General features: G+C 36.1%; 1 protein-coding gene across 4 annotated transcripts in view; it reads right to left on the bottom strand.

The window, feature by feature from the left end:
* Positions 1-17,492, bottom strand: part of RIC1 (RIC1 partner of RAB6A GEF complex) — a 147,684-nt gene that overhangs the window by 52,004 nt on the left and 78,188 nt on the right. For 3 of the 4 annotated variants that reach the window (XM_017877435.1, XM_017877438.1, XM_017877437.1), the window contains 3 exons: positions 9,182-9,289; positions 2,892-3,034; positions 2,465-2,601 (listed from right to left, as the gene is read on the bottom strand). In XM_017877435.1, coding sequence (XP_017732924.1) covers positions 2,465-2,601; positions 2,892-3,034; positions 9,182-9,289 — 388 coding nt within the window. The remainder of the gene's footprint in view (positions 1-2,464; positions 2,602-2,891; positions 3,035-9,181; positions 9,290-17,492) is intronic. The other variant, XM_017877436.1, reaches the window with a different exon arrangement.

The raw sequence follows: 17,492 nt of genomic DNA, 5'->3' as shown, positions 1-17,492 counted from the left end.
ATCTCACACCAGTTAGAATGGCAATCATTAAAAAGTCAGGAAACAACAGGTGCTGAAGAGGATGTGGAGAAACAGGAACACTTTTATACTGTTGGTGGGACTACAAACTAGTTCAACCATTTTGGAAGACAGTGTGGCGATTCCTCAAGGATCTAGAACTAGAAATACCATTTGACCCAGCCATCCCATTACTGGGGATATACCCAAAGGATTATAAATCATGCTGCTATAAAGACACATGTACATGTATGTTTACTGCGACACTATTCACAATAGCAAAGACTTGGAACCAACCCAAATGTCCATCAATGATAGAGTGGATTAAGAAAATGTGGCACATACACACCATGGAACACTAGGCAGTCATAAAAAAAGGATGAGTTTGTGTCCTTTGTAGGGACATGGATGAAGCTGGAAACCATCATTCTGAGCAAACTATCGCAAGGAAAGAAAACCAAACACCGCATGTTCTCACTCATAGGTGGGAATTGAACAATGAGAACACTTGGACACAGGAAGGCGAACATCGCACACTGGAGCCTGTCGTGGGGTAGGGGGGAGGGATAGCATTAGGAGATATACCTAACGTAAATGACGAGTTAATGGGTGCAGCACACCAACATGGCACATGTATACGTATGTAACAAACCTGCATGTTGTGCACATGCAGCCTAGAACTAAAAAAAAAATACACACACACACACACACACACACACACACACGTATATATTTAGAAAGGGCTCTCTGATATCACACTGGGCTTCAGAAAACCAGTGTAAGTTTTTCTAATATTAAAGTCAGAAAAGTTTTATGACGAAATATTTACATGTGCATGGAGGCTATGAACACGCATGTGGACATGTGATACATACCTATAGACCCACACATACACTGCACAGGTGTACACACACAGACACACACACACACTCTTATGTTTTATGCAAGCTCATTTCTTCTGTAAGCCATCCGTAAGTGATATAGTTCCTCAGGGTGGGGAAAAAAAAAAAAGATGAAATGGGCCAGGTACCATGGCTGACGTCTGTAATCCCAGGACTTTGAGAGGCTGAGGTGGGTGGATCACCTGAGGTCGGGAGTTCAAGACCAGCCTGACCAACGTGGAGAAACCCCGTCTCTACTAAAAATACAAAATTAGCTGGGCGTGGTGGCACATGCCTGTAATCCCAGCAATTTGGGAGACTGAGGCAGGAGAATCGCTTGAACCCGAGAGGCGGAGGTTGTGGTGAGCCGAGATCGTGTCACTGCACTCCAGACTGGACAAGAGCAAAATTCCATCTCAAAAAACAGTATATGAAATGAACAAAAGAGCTAATATGCTTGAAAAAGCTGGGAGGCTATTTACACAACTGACAATTTGGGTTGAATAAGACATAAGTACATAAAAATCAAGCAAATGTAAAGAACAAGGCAATCATTAATTCCTAGCAGGAGGAAAAATCTGCAGTAAAGGAAAAATAATTATAACATACTGACAGAGACAGGAGACAGCCAAGGGTCCCCAGCCAAACTCCATCTTCAAGCCCAAAAAGAGCCTGAAGGCTGAAAGACGAGACTTCTTGTCCCAGATGAAACTGGTGACGCAGAGGGAGAACTGCCCGTTTGCCCTTTCTTGACTGATTCTTTCTGAATAGTGCCCACAAGTGCACTGGGAGAATAGGGTGGGGTCACGGGAAGTTCACGCCTTGTGCAGCAGGGAGGACCCTGGGCTCTTCAGCTGGTGTGTGTGTGTGTGTGTGTGTGTGTGTGTGTGTGTGTGTTGGGGCTTGGTAATCAATCTGTGAGGTGGGAGCCTGTTATAGCAGGACCTCTTCTTTTTTTGCTGAGAGCTTTCTTTTAATAAATTCTGCTCTCCTCACCTTTCAGTATGTCTGCATGCCTAATCTTTCCTGGGTGTGTGACAAGAACCTGCTTTTACCTAAACTAGGGAGCAAAAACTTCTGCATCAGTACTACATGGTTTAGATACTAATGGGGCTTACATATTGATAAAAATATAAGCAATTAATAGTAACCTAATCAAAATCACAATAATTATAATGGGGACATGAGAAGAATGGAAGTATGGTGGAAGCAGGGAAAAGGGAAGTAAACTGTCACTCTCCACAGTAAGAAGTCAATAAACACAGCCTAAAACTAAAATTAAAGGAAATATTCAGAGTAGTGGAGATTAAAACCAAATAACCAGTAAAGGAATAAAAGTAGTTGCCTCCAAAAGTGGAAAATTAGGCATGAGGAGAGCAGGGAGGAGAACAGGACCCATCATTTTTCTTTAACTCGTCCAACAGAATTTTGTCTACTTATACTATTTGTATGTTTGATTTGATTAAAAAATTAACCACCCTTAAAATCTTGTATGAATAATGAAAACAGAAGAATTTGGTAACAAAGAATAAAATAAGTACAAAATAACAACAACAAAAAAACCCTTCAAAATAAATAAGCCATACCTCTGCAGTAAATCTACTTGACACTGGTGTAATAAATCCAACTTTACCATCATTAAATACAACAGCAAACCCATCAAGTGTGGCACAGTATTCCATGTCTCTGATATGTACATCTGTGAAGCCCAGGAATGAACCTACTGATGAAAAACATAAGCACATGAAATAGGATTAAGAATATAATATATTACTTTCTCACCTTTTGCCAGAAAAACCTATTAAGTTTAAAAGGGTAAAAATAATGACCTAACAACCCTAAACAATTGAACTGTCCTTTCCTACTAAATGCCTCTCTCACCCCGCCTCTCATACTCTCCCTACCTCTCTCCTAGCATAAGTAATTCCAAAGAAGTGTTCATCCATAGAAGATATCTAACTAGATATCAAACATAAAACAACTGGTTCAACCTCATATAGAAAGTATAGCTACCTCTAGATGACTGCAGGTCTACTGAAAAGGGTACTGTGCAAAGATTAATGGCTTTCCTTCCATTTGTCATTCCTTCCCAGTGAATAAGATGAAGAAGTCCATCAGAAGTAGCAACCAGGAGATCTTCCAACACAGACTGCAAACTGTAGGTAGAATCAATTAATTTTTAAGAGAGCATACTGGGAAAGCAATGTGTATGAATATAAAAACTGCTCTAGAGAATACTCATGCAAAATGATCATGAAACCATTTACAAAACATCTCCATTTATCTGAAACTTTATCTATGTATATTTCAATCTAGAATCAGAAATCCTAGAAGAAATGAAAGACTATGGGCAGCCACAGTCACAAACTTGGTAACTGATAAAATTAGTTAAAAACTAGAAATACTGAAACAGCAAATTAGAAGATGGAAACAGAAGTGATAGCAGACAAGAAAGAAAAAGAGGTAGAGAAACCATAAAATGAATAAGACCTAACTAATAACAGTATGACAATCTGGAGCCATTAAGTGTAGAGGTAACAATTCTCCGGTACTTGTCCAATAAAACTTTGAATAATGATGGAAATGTTCTGTATCTGCAAACTATATAGCTATCTGTAAACACTAGCTATGAGCTGTATGTGGTGACTATACACTTGAAATATGGCTAGTGCAACAAAGTAACTGAAATTTTATTTCCTTTTCATTAATGTAAATTTAAATAAATTAATGTGTGACTAGTGGCTACTGTATTAGAGTATAGTTCCAGGCCAATATATTTCTCAGGTATTAGCAAGTATCACATTGTTCATTCCTTCTGCAAACATTTACTGAGCCTATCCTCAGTGACAGGTGCTATACTCTGTGTTGGATATTCGAGGGTGAATGAAATATTCTCTGTCTTCAGAGGACTTCTCAGGCAAGAAGTGAAAAATAGTTACACAGCATGATCTCAACACTTATCAATATTTGTGAAGATATTCAGCATTTACTCAAGGGGGAAATAGCCTGTTTTGCTCACCTCTGTATGCACAGTCCCAAGGGCACTGTTAGTTAAATCTGTCACTAAATATTTGTGCAAAGGAGGCAAGAAGAGGGAAAGGGTTAGAAGAAAGAGGAACCCATAAATGAGTCTGCAAAGATACTGGCACAAAGAAAAAGACAACTAGGGAAACCAGTAGAAATTGATACCAAGAAAGCCGAGAAGTAAGATGAATTTAAGAAAGAGTGTTCAAAGTATCAAATACTATATAAGGAAAAACAAAAAATGTTATGTGTATATTATATACAACCTATTAAATACTATTAAATTCCCTTTCATACTTAAGGAAAGAGCATATTTCAGAAATATTTTAATCCATAATGACAAAAAAATGTCTTTTAGTATTTTAATTCTTAAACTAAACCTTTAATTCTTTGGAAAGTTGACTTCAACTACTTATACTCCAAAGATTTCAGTTAATGAAGAATTTGCTGTTTTTTCCCCAACTATGAAAGTACTGAAAAAGATCAGAAACAGATGTTTCTTTACCCAGCTCTATTTCTTGAACTTCACAGCCATTTGTAATCAATTAAAATTCCCAGTTTATAGAAATTTCACTTTTTAAAGCATTATATATTAATTTCAAATTTATATTTCAGTGATAAAATCTATGTGTATCATTTGGTGGGTGGAGTAAAAAGTTTATGTTTTAGATGTACTACTTACTATATGCTATGAAAATATGCAATTCAAAATCTAAGCTGTTGGAAATCTGAATTACTTTTGAGCCTTAAAGAAATGTAATTATGGGGCCTGAGTCACATAATAGGCAGCTATAACCCAGGCAGCTGTAATCTTTCCTTCTCTGATTATAGATTAGCTTTCTTCCTTACTGTATTGTTTTATAAATGTTATAAATGACTAAAGAGATCCAGGGAAGACCCTTCCCTCTTCACTGTTGATCTTCATGGTAGATTAATTTCCCTCTTATCTTTCTTACACAAAGACTTCATGGCTATCAAATTGTCTTAAAATGGAAATGTTAAATACATTCTTTTTAAATTGGAAAGGAATGAAAACTAGCTGTAAAGAAAAGCCATAAAGAAAACAAACTGTAACTAAATTGTAACTCATAAACCAGCCTGGTATACAAAACATTACAATCCTACTAAACTTTATTTTAAACCTATATAAGCCATAACTGAACTTTTTTTTTCTTTTTTTGAGATGGAGTCTTGCTCTGTTGCCCAAGCTGGAGTGCAGTGGCACAATCTCAGTTCACTGCAACCTCTGCCTCCCGAGTTCAAGCGATTCTCCTGTCTCAGCCTCCCCAGTAGCTGGGATTACAGGTGTATGCCACCATGCCCAGCTAACTTTTGTATTTTTAGTACACACGAGGCTTCGCCATGTTGGCCAGGCTGGTCTTGAACTCCTGACCTCAGGTGATCAACCCACCTTGGCCTCCCAAAATGCTGGGATTACAGGCGTGAGCCACCGTGCCTGGCTGAACATTTTCTTGAGACAGAGTCTCACTCTGTTGCCCAGGCTGGAGTGCAGTGGCGCCATCTCAGTTCACTGAAACCTCCGCCTCCTGGGATTCTCCTACCTCAGCCTCCTGAGTAGCTGGGATGACAGGCATGTGCCACCATGCCCAGCTAATTTTTCTATTTGTGGTAGAGACGGGGTTTCACCATGTTGGCCAGGCTGGTTTTGAACTCCTGACCTCAGATGATCCACCCGCCTCGGCCTCCCAAAGTGCTGGGATTAGGCGTTGAGTCAGTGTGCCTGGCCTGCAAGAACTGAACTTTTAACTTTGGAACACTGACCCCATTTTCTGAAGTCTGTTCTCCCTGACTGGCCAGCTTTCTGTTTGCATTAATTCCAGATTCTGATCCTTCTGATTACTTCAAGTTGACAATGTCAAGAGAAGCAATATAGCAGAGTAGTCACTGGTTTACCAGTGATTTTCCTTGGAAGGAGTCAGCCTCGTTTTTTCCAAACTACATTCTTTCTCTCCCCTAACCCTATCTCCCTAGAAAATCACTGTATATGACAGAAATAAAAGTTACACTCCAGTAATCTGACTACCTGATAGACAAAAACTCAACAATCGTCTGACAAAATTAAGAGTTCATAATCTCTACAACATGATAATCAGCAATGCTGCAACAAACAAATGACTGGCCAGATGTGTGAATAAACACGAAAATGTAACCTAGAATCAAGAGAAAAATCCATCAATATAAATAGACTTACAGATAATCTTCATATTGGAAATAGCAGATAATGACTTTTTAAAAACTGTGATAAACATAATAAATAATCCATAGGAAGAGACAGATATATCCTTCTCATTTAATCGAAAGTAGACAAACGTGTTAAAACAAAGGCTGAGCCAGGCGTGGTGGCTTGTGCCTGTAATCCCAGCTACTAGGAGGCTGAGGCAGGAGGAACACTTGAGCCCAGGAGCTTGAGACCAACTGAGCAGCACAGTGAGACCACCATCTCTAAAAAAATTTAGAAATAAAAAAGCTGGTGTCAGTTGTTAAAATACTAGTATTTCTATAAAGGCTGGTAAATAGACTGCCCCAAGGCACCCAAGTGTTTGCTACAACTGAATCCCCTCCCTCAGAAAAATCTGGCCAACTGAAGGATTCATTATTGGCATAGTAGGGCGATGTCAGAACCCTGTTCGATAACTAATATAACCCATGTCTTTCCATGCTGTATTGGTTCTTAAATTTTTGGTTTCTTTGAGACACAGTCTCTGTTGCCCAGGTTGGAGTGCAGTGGCACAGTCTCAGCTCACTGCAACCTCTGCCTCCCGGGTTCAAGCAATTCTTGTGCCTCAGCCTCCCAAGGAGCTGGGAATACATGCCCATGCCACCACGCCAGACTAATTTTTATATTTTTGGTAGAGACAGAGTTTCACTGTGTTGGCCAGGCTAGTCTCAAACTCTTGACCTCATGATCTGCCCTTCCTCATGATCTGACCTCATGATCCGCCTTGGTCTTCCAAAGTGCTGGGATTACAGGCATGAGCCACTGTGCCCAGCCCGGTTCTGAAACATTTTTAATATCACAACTGTTAATGAGTACATTTAAAAATTTATGTAAATCTACTCTAAGTTATGTCCTTAGAGAGTCTCTTCAATCATTGACTTCATGAATTTTATGAGAGCTATGTGGTATCCCAGGTATGTGTGTGTGTTAAATTTATGTTTAAATTTAGGATCTTGGCTGGGCGTGGTGGCTCAACACCTGTAATCCCAGCACTCTGAGAGGCCAAGGAGGGGAGATCGCTTGAGCTTAGGAGTTTGAGACCAGCCTCAACAACATGGTGAAACCTTATCTCTACAATAAAGTACAAAAAATTAGCATGGTGTAGTGGTATGTGCCTGTAGTCTCAGCTAGTTGATAGGCTGAGGTGAGATCACTGGAGCCCAGGAGGCTGAGGCTGCAGTGAGCTGTGATCATGCCACTGCACTTCAGCCTGGGTGACAAGGTGAGACCCTGTTGGAGGAGTGGGGAGAGAGGGAGGGAAGGGGAGGGGAGGGAAAACTCTTATTAAAATTATGTTTTTACCTTCTAAACATTCTCTATCCTCAATAACAAAAGTTAGATGCTTAACATTAATCATATTTTTTCTTCAATCAAAAATAAAAGATGAGATAGTACTCTTACTTCTATAAGCAACAGCATAACCAATATCCCTAGCCTTATCTGACTTACATTTGTGGTGATAGGAGGGAAAACAATTGGTTATAAAAATCTAAGTTTCATGTCTTCTCACTCAATTCAAATTCTATAGGAAATTTCAAATTTCCAGCAGTTATGTGTTTCAGGTGCTGATAACTTTGTTCTGAAATGCAATTATTCCACTGGAGTTTTGAGAGAAACCTTACAGATTTCCAACCACCTAAATTCATAGATTAAAACCTAGCACCTGACAGGTTAAACTTGGACAAGATGGCAGAATTTTTTTTTTTGGCTCTTTTTCTATTCTAGTTCCATGCACCATACAAGGTTTCCCACCAGATAGAGGTAGAAAACCAAGCCTGTACCATTCCACCCTTTTTGGTACCTACAGACACTCAGAATTCCTTATGTATCAAGTTACTTTCTTGAAAGTGATTCCCATGCTGAAATAAATAAAATGTGAAGTGATGAATAACCTTCTGACCAAGGCGATGAGTAACTTGAACTCAATCTTTTGTAACACTGATTACATTTAAGCAAATAATAATTCTGTTCTTTTCTATGAGAATAAGATATGAAGGGATGGACAATACCCAGCCACTTGCATAGTTTTATTTAATATGTTCCAATATCATTCTGTACAGTACTCTAACAAGAGAAATGGTGAAATAAACCTTTTCTTAGAACTGTGAATCAGAGGGATTTTTTAAAATTAGCATTACATTCATATAATTCAATACATTTACATAGTTCAATATTAAAAAAGAATACACAATAGCTTTTCCCCTAAACCTGTCCCATAGCTACTCAGTTCTCATCCCCAGTTTCTTATGTATTCTTCCAGAAAAATACATGTTCTCTTTTAAACAAGATGGAGACCCCTCATCTCCCTTTTAAAAACAAACAGTAGCAACATATGCATTTTATTTTTTTCACCCAACAACATATTCAGAAAGCTTTTTTTCCATAAAGAATGTCCTCAATGTTTTTACAGCTGAGTGTCATTTAAGTAAATTTTCTTACATCTACACAATGGAAAAGATATGCAGCTAAACTAAGTGACAACTAAAACATCAATAGTGGAACAACAATTAAAGAAATAAAGCCAAATTGTAGGTAAGAGTCCTTATTTTTTTCTACCAATGGGTATAAAATAGATTTTTGGTATTCTGGTATTTCTGGCCACTTTGTCATAAAACCTTTATTCATACTTGGATGAAAAAGCGTAACTTTCTTCCAAGTGTACATAAACTTCCCAGAAGCTTAAGACAACTTTGGAAACAAAGGCACTTTCTCTTTTCCTCAACTTGTGTGCCTTCATCAGTATTGTTTTGGGAAATATGGACTGTTATCACTCAAACAATTCTAGACCTTATAAAATATAAATTTCAAAATAAGATTATAGTTGGTATATTCAATTTATGAGCGTTATTATAATAACTTAAGTATAATGTGCCATCTGCAAAACTTCCAATGTCTTATAAGGGTTAATCAAGCATTTCCAGAACTAAAAAGTTATCTTGAATTAAAAGAAATTAAACTAACTTTCCTGTTGGTCAAGGGATTTACCAACTACATTGTTTACTGTCATCACACAATGTCAAATTTAACCAAAGTACTGTACCTCATGATGGGTGCTTGTAAATCCAGTAGTTTCCTCATCTCTAAATTTAATGCTGGAGCACACTGTTCTTCCTTAAAATGGGGTGTCCCCTTCATTTGTGGACTTCCTCTAAAAGAAACATCATAGAGTTAAAGAAAGATATTGAATTTGCCTCCACTCTGTGGCTAATATACATCCAATCAAATAAAGTAAATGAAATCAAACTTACAAATCAGGTATTCATCCTTCAGATTCTCAAATGAAAAACAGACTTAAATTCTATTATAGCAGACACATCTACTTATCAATTGGAAATAAATGTTTGACCAATGTAATTTGTGTTAGGAAGGTGGGAAGGAGAAGAGCAGAGAATCTGAGAAAAAAAACACATTTGAAATAAAAGTGAACTAACTCTAAAGAGAACCAACAGGCATTTTGTTTAAAATTACTGAGGGCCCTTTCCAAGGTGGGCAACTATGGGAAAAAAAAATGTATCATTCTATATAGTACCTGTCCCAGTGGTCCAAATCGTGTAGCTTCATCTTTACTTACTCCACACCTTATCCTTGATTCCTATTCTTTGGGTATGTATCAGAATTAAGGTGAAATTCAAGGGTGCAATTAGGAGATGTTTCGCAAGTTACTTAGTAATAAATAACAAAATACCTAAAATTTTAAATCCCTGGCATTAAACAGCTGCAGCAGAGTGCTGGGTCAATGCCAACTTAACTGAACTGTCACACACTACCCTTCAAAGGACTACAGGCTGTTCTGTATTCTTTATCTTCACATGGCATAGTAGACCAGTATCTTCTTCAGTGCCTGTGTTGGAATTTAACAGTTATCTGTCTCTCACCATCAGCTATCACTTGTGGCAACAATTAGCCTGCTGATATCATCTCTCCCTTTCCAGTCAAGTACAGTCCTGTAAATTAATTTGTCAATACTATTAAAATATGCACAAAGAGGCAAACAAATCCAATAGCTTTCAAATCCCGGCTTTGTGAAATATATTTTGATGCTCATTTTTTAGTTTTCCTTCTTGCTTATTTTTTAGTTACAGACTATTTTTATTATAAAAGTTTTGTGACTTATTACCATTCCATCCTGCTACTGCTATGATCTGGAGTACTTAATTCCTTCTAAGTCTAAACGACTAAACTAGCTAATGTTTAACCATACAGGTTCATGTTCAACTAACATGTCTGACTGATGTGACAGCCTGTAAAAAGGACATGGAAGTAATTAAGTTTTTAGGAGTCACATTTAAACTGCTGAACACACAGCCTATGATGATTTACTGAGATGTCTTCCATGTATTAATATATCTGGTTTTAAAGTTAAATTTTATTTTCCAAAGTAATATATACACAGACGTTAAAATTCAAATAGGGCTAGAAAGCTTAAGACAAAAAACAACACAGAGGTAGACTCCTTTTAGTGGAAACTTAAGACATGTGTCCTGATTTGAACAGACCAACTCCTAAAATAACAGCTCTGAGTTAAAATAGGAAAACTGAGCACAGATTAGCTATTTGATGACATTAATAAACTATTGTTAATACTGTTGGGTGTAATAATATTGTGGTTTGGTTTCCTTAAAATGTCTACCTATTACAGATAAAACAGAAGCATTTAGAGTTGAATGATATAGTACAAGGAAGTTGCCTTAATATTTAAAAAGCATGCATGCATGGGGATAGGGGGATGTTGACAACTTTTGAATCTGAGAGTTAAGTACATTGGGTACGTGTCCTTTTAGATTCTCAAGTGTGACTGTGGAATTCGATGACATTCCTATTCACAGACTAGCTCATTTTCCTCTGAAGTACCTAGCATCTTCTTTTTATATCCAGTGGGTTCTGAAATTTCAGAACAATTAATTTTTCTACAAGTATGTGAATATTTATCACTGCATTGAGCACTTGCTAGACCTCTTCAATCTACTGATATATTTAGTTTAAACTCTAGGAAATTTGCATGTTTTGTTTCCATAATATAATAATAATAATAATAAGCTTCGCCATTCCCTATTCTTTCTACAACTCCTGGTCAGTTAGATATTAAACCTCATATTAAACTCGAATTTTCTCTTTTCTCTCTTATTTTTGTCTTTTATTCTATACCCAGGAAAGTTCCTCAACTGTTTCTTTCAATGCTTTTACTGAATATACTTCTACTATTGTACTTTTCATTCTGAGAATTTTCTCATCCACTCCCCTTGTTTTCTTAAACCATCCTGCTTTGTATGATTAGCCAAAATTTGACTAAGGTTGTTAATTATTTCCTCGAGGTGTTTTCATTCCCTCAATTATCTGTTTACTTTAAGTTCCTTTTTTCTGGTATGTGTTTCTAAGTTACATTGGAAACTTTCCTAAGATGGTTAACAACATTTAGTCCTTTGTTCTGATTTTAGAGGTTAACAACAAAAAGGTGACTACGTGTCCGCAGGCTGCCAATTCGTGGACTTCAGCAGGGTAGTAGCCAGCCAGCTTTTTTGTTGGGGTCTTCAAATACTAGTACCCGTTGAGCAGTTTTTCTTCAGTGGTTCCATTTCTCCAGGAAGGATCCCTCAAAGCTGCCTGGTATATCAAAGTGCGAAAGACAGAAGTCTGGAGCCAAGCAGGGTAAGGAGGCACTATGACAACTTTAGCATCTCACTCTTGTCCTACTGTTAAATACATATTGTTAAACCAGACAGTATATTTCCTGTGAGGTGGGAACACAGGAATCCTTATTCAGAGTTTTCAAGCAATCTCTATGTTGATAGCTCCTGCCTCACTTCTATATTCTGTAGTACTAGTCCATCTAATCCCTGAGCCTTTCTGAGTTTGCAGGTAAAACAAGGTGCTTTTTATCAGTATCCTGTAGGTTCTTAAGCACTCAAGTTTGATGGTCTTCCTTAGTTATTTACTTCTTCCCTTTGGATTTTTAGCTCAAGGGTTGGAGACACCTCTAGTTTTGATTAAAGATGGAAATATTATTTCAACTTTTTTTCTGTTGGTGATTATCAAGAGAAAGAATGGAAACCACATTACCTGTCTTAAAACTGGAAACCGTGTTTTTCTTTATATGAATACCTCATTTATTACAAGTATTATAAGAACTTTAAAGCAAATTTAAGTAAATCCTAATTTCTTCATGACTTCCATTATAAAATTAGAGCTACATCTGGCAGGAAAGTTTCCATCCTGTCTTCCAAACATACTAAAATAGAGCAAACTTTTAAAAATTATAGTAACAAAAAAATTCTGACTTTCTGATAAAAATATTTTAGAGTTCAACTATAATTTGATAAGGTACAGCATCAGATGATTGGAAGAGAGTCACAGAAGATGAGGCTAGAAGAAGAAGATGAAGCCAGATTATGAGAGCACCAAATGCCAGGAGAACAGGAATAGAGTATTTACTATGTATGAAACAGTGTACAAAACATTCTATACACATTATCTCAACTGATCATTTGTAATCTTTTGAGACAGGAATTATCTCCACTTTTCCAGAGAGAAAACTGAAACTTAACAAATATTGAGAACTGTGCTCTTGGTCACAAAGCTAAGAAAGTAAGGGAGCTGATAATCAAGCTCTAATATTTAAGGCTCTAAGCAACTGAAAATTATAGAGTTAAAGAGACTAACAAAATAACCTCTGTCTGCACATAGAAATAATGGAACAAATGCTAAAGAATGGATTGGGGATGGGGTAGGGAAGGGAACACACACTGTAAATGTTAATGTTTTTCATATCTGGACAGACAGCAGAACTGCAGTTTCTTGCCTTCTTAAAATTAGGTGTGGCCACATGATTTACTTTGGCCTATAAAATATGAGGGGAAGTGATTTGTGTCACTTCTGAACAGAAAATTTAAGAGCCAACACTTGGTACATGTTCTGTTTTTAATCCTCTACTGTGGAGATTTAACCTATACTGACTAATATAGTAACTGACAATTGTTAGATTTTTGTCCTGTAAAACTCAACAAATTAACAGCTTGTGACTATTCTACATGAGTGATTTCAATAACTATGCAATCTGCGAAACAGGAAAAAAGAATGAAAAAAAATAGACACAGTTTAAAGACTTATGGGAACAACATCATAAATAACAATGCCTGTCTGTATGATGGAAGTCCAAAGGCAAGGAGAGAGAAAAGAGAATATATGAAGAAATAATGGTTACAAACTTTACAAATTTGAGAAAAACAAGTCTTTCATCCAAGAAACTCCAAGTAGGATAAATTTTAAAAGTTGCACACAGAGACACATTATGTTCAAACTGTCAAAAAACAAAGAGAATCTTGAAAGCAGCAAGAGATGTATGTGACTCTTCACATACAAGAGATCCCAAGTAAGACTGACAGCCAACTTTTCATAGGAAACCATGGAGGCCAGAAAACAGTGGGATGACATATTTCAAGTGCTGAAATATCTAGAAAATTATCCTTCAAAAACAAAAAAGAAATTACCGAATTTCCAGGTAAACAAAAAGTTGAGGGAATTTGTCACAAGTAGACCTGAACTACAAGAAATGCTAAAGGAAGTTCTTCAGCCTGAAAAGACAAGAGGCAATAACTCAAAGCCATGTGAGAAAATAAAGAACACTGGTAAAAGTAATTACACAGGTAAATATAAAAGCCAGCAGTATTATATTTTTGTTTCAGAAATCTGCCTTTTTCCCCCTATATGACTCAAAAGACAAGTGCATAAAAGAGCAATTATACATCTATGTTAACAGTCACACAATGTATAAAGATGTAATTTGTGATAACAACAACATAAAAAGGGAGGGAGGGAGATGTACAGGAACATAGTTTTGAGATATTATTGAAGCTTAGTTGGTATTATTTCAAACTAGGCTGTTGTACATGCAAGATGTTAATTTAATCCCCAAGGTAACCATTAATAACGAAAACATGTACAAAAAAGGAAATAAGAAAGGAGTCAAAATGGTACAATGCAAAAAAATCAAACCAACAACAACAACAAAAAGGCAGTAGTGGAGGAACCCAGGAACAAAAAAGATACAGACATAATAGAAAACAAATAGCAAAATGGCAGAAATCCTTCTTTATCAGTAAGTACTTTAAATGTAAATGGATTAAATGCATTCATTAAAAGGCAAGCATTCTCAGAATGGATTCAGAGAAACCAAATGAGTCCATTTATAATTAGTTGTCTACAAGAGAATTACTTTAGATTCAAGGAAACAAGCTGAAAGTAGAAGGAAGGAAAAATATATTCCATGCAAATAGTAACCAAGACAGGGTGGCTATGGTAAAATCAGAAACAAACGAATACACAAACAAACAAAAAACCCAAAAGACTTTAAGAACTATCACAAGAGACAAAGGATTTTTATAATGATAAAACAGTCAATCTAGCAAGAAGATACCACACCTATAAATAGATACAAATATAACATCAAAGCCACAAAATATTAATACATGAAGAAAGAACACAAAACTGAAGGGGGAAATAGATCTGTAATAATGTTAGAGACTTCAATACCCCACTTTCAATAATGGATAGAACTGGGCAGAAAATAAGGAAATAGAGAATTTAAGTAACACTATATAAACCACTTAGACCTAAGACACATACTGAATATGCCACCCAACAGCAGAATACATATTATTCTCAAATGCACATGGAACATTCTCCAAGACAGAATGGGTATTAAACCACACAAAAGTCTTAATAAATTTTAAAAGACTGAAAGCATATAAAGTATCTTCTCTAACCAAATGGAATATAACTAAAAATCAGTAAAACTAGAAAAATCACAAATATGTGGAAATCCAAAATACACTCTAAAACAATCAATGACTCGAAGAAGAACCAAAAGGGAAATTAGGAAATACTCTGAAACTAATGAAAATACAAATGCAACATTATGGGATACAGTGAATGAAGTCCTCCGAGGGAAATTTATAGCTAAAATGCCTACATTAAAAAAAAGATTTCAAATCAATAACCTAACTTTATACCTTATGGAACTAGTAAAAGAGCTGGCAGAAGGATGGATGTGATAAAAATTAGAGTGGCTGTACATGAAATTGAGAATAGAAAATAATAGAGAAAATCAATTAAATAAAGAGTTGGTTGTTTGAAAACAATACACTTGAAAAACCTAAGAAAAAAGAGAGAAGACTCTAAAAGTCTGAAATGAAAGTGAGAATATTATTACTGACCATACAAAAAAACAGTATGGCTTATAAGAGAATACTGTAAACAACTGAATGCTAACAAGTTAGATAACCTATGTTAAATGGACAAATTCCTAGAAACACACAAATTTCCCAACTGACTCAAGAGGAAATAAAACATATGAATAGACCTGTAACAAGTAACAAAATTGAGTCAGTAATCAAAAACCTCCCAATAAAGAAGAGCCCAAAACCAGGTGGCTTAGTGACTTATACAATATTTAAATAAGAATGAACATTCATCCTTCTCAAGATGTTATTGAAAAAAAAAAAAAAAAACAGGTAAGAAGAGGGAACACTTTCTAATTCATTCCTTCTTCTTTTTTTTTTTCTTTTTAGAGTCTTGCTTTGTCACCAGGCTAGAGTGCAGTGGCGCAATCTCAGTTCACTGCAACCTCTGACTCCCTGGTTGAAGCAATTGTCCTGCCTCAGCCTCCCGAGTACCTGGGATTACAGGCACGTGCCCACCACGACCAGTTAATTTTTTTATTTTTAGATGGAGTTTCGCCATGGTGGTCAGGATGGTCTAGATCTCCTGACCTCGTGATCTGCCCACCTTGGCCTCCCAAAATGCTGGGATTATAGGCGTGAGCCACCATCCCTGGACTTCTAATTCATTCTATGAGGCCAGCATTACCCCGATACCAAAGTCAGACAAAGACACTGCAAGAAAAGGAAACCATGGCTCAATATACCTTATGAACATAGATGGAAAAAAAATCCTCAACAAAATATTACTAGACTGGATCCAGTAGCATATTAAAAGGATTATCCACCATGACCAAGTGGGCTTAGCCCAAGAATACAATGGTAGTTCAACACATGAAAATCCATGTAATACAATGTAATCACATTAATAGAATAAAGGGGAAAAATCCCAGAATGATTTCAATTCATGCAGAAAAAACATCTGAAAAAATAGTAATAATCTTTTAAGATAAAAACACTCAACAAACTAGGAAAGGAAGGGAGCTTTTTCAAAATGATAAAGGACACATATGAAAAAGTGCACAGCTAACATCTTACTCAACAGTAAATGACTGTTTACTGACTGAAAGTTTTCCCTCTATGATCAGGCATGAGACAAGAATGCTGCTCTCACTACTTCCAGTCAACATAATACTGGGCATTCTAGACAGCAATCAGGTAAGAAAAAGAAAAGTCATCCAACACAAACGGAAAAAATGGGACTCTCTTTATTCAAAGATGTCATAATAGTACAGTATATATAGAAAATTCTAAAGAATCCACAGAAGAGTTATTAGAGCTAATAAATTTATCAAAGTTGCAGTATATGATCAACACAGAAATCATATATGTTTCTCTATACTAGCAACAAAAATTTCAGAAAACAACTCCATTTACAATAGCATCAAAAAGAATAAAATACTAGGGAATAAACTGACCCAAGGATGAGTAAGAGTTGTATGCATAAATAAATTAAGGGAGAACTAAGAAATTGGAAAGGTATATTTTGTTCATGAATGGAATATTTAATATTGTTATAGGTATAGATTAAATGCAATTTCTACCAAAATCCCAATGTTCTTTTTTTTTAAAAAAAAAGAAATGGGAAAGCTGATCCTAAAATTCATATGGAAAGGCAAGGAACCCTGAAGAGCCAAAATAATCTTGAAAAGAAGAACAAAGTTGGAGAACTCACATTTCCTGATTGCAAAACTTACTGCAAAGCTACAATATCCAACACAGTTTGGTAATGATACAAGGGCAGACATAAAGATCAACAGAATAGAATTAAGAGCCTAATAAAAAACGTATACACCTACGGTCAACTGATTATTGGCAAGGGTGCCAAGTGCACTCAACAGGGGAAACAACATTCTCTCTAACAAATGGTACTAAGACAACTGAATAGCCATTTACGAAATAATTAAGTTGGATCCTTATCTCACACCATAAGTAAAAAATAATTCAAAATGAATCAAAACTCTAAATATAAGAGCTGAAACTATTCTTACAAAATAGAAGAAAATATACGGGTAAATTGTCATGGCCTTTCATTTGGCAATTGTTTTCTAGATATCAGAAAACTATAAGGAACCATATATATATATATATATAAGCTAAGGCCTTTCCTTTCCACCCTTTTTTTTTTTTTTTTTTTTT

Source organism: Rhinopithecus bieti, unplaced genomic scaffold, assembly GCF_001698545.2.
Source record: "Rhinopithecus bieti isolate Rb0 unplaced genomic scaffold, ASM169854v2 scaffold_10657, whole genome shotgun sequence".
NCBI classification, from domain to species: domain Eukaryota; kingdom Metazoa; phylum Chordata; class Mammalia; order Primates; family Cercopithecidae; genus Rhinopithecus; species Rhinopithecus bieti.
This window is presented reverse-complemented; position numbering and strand designations above follow the sequence as displayed.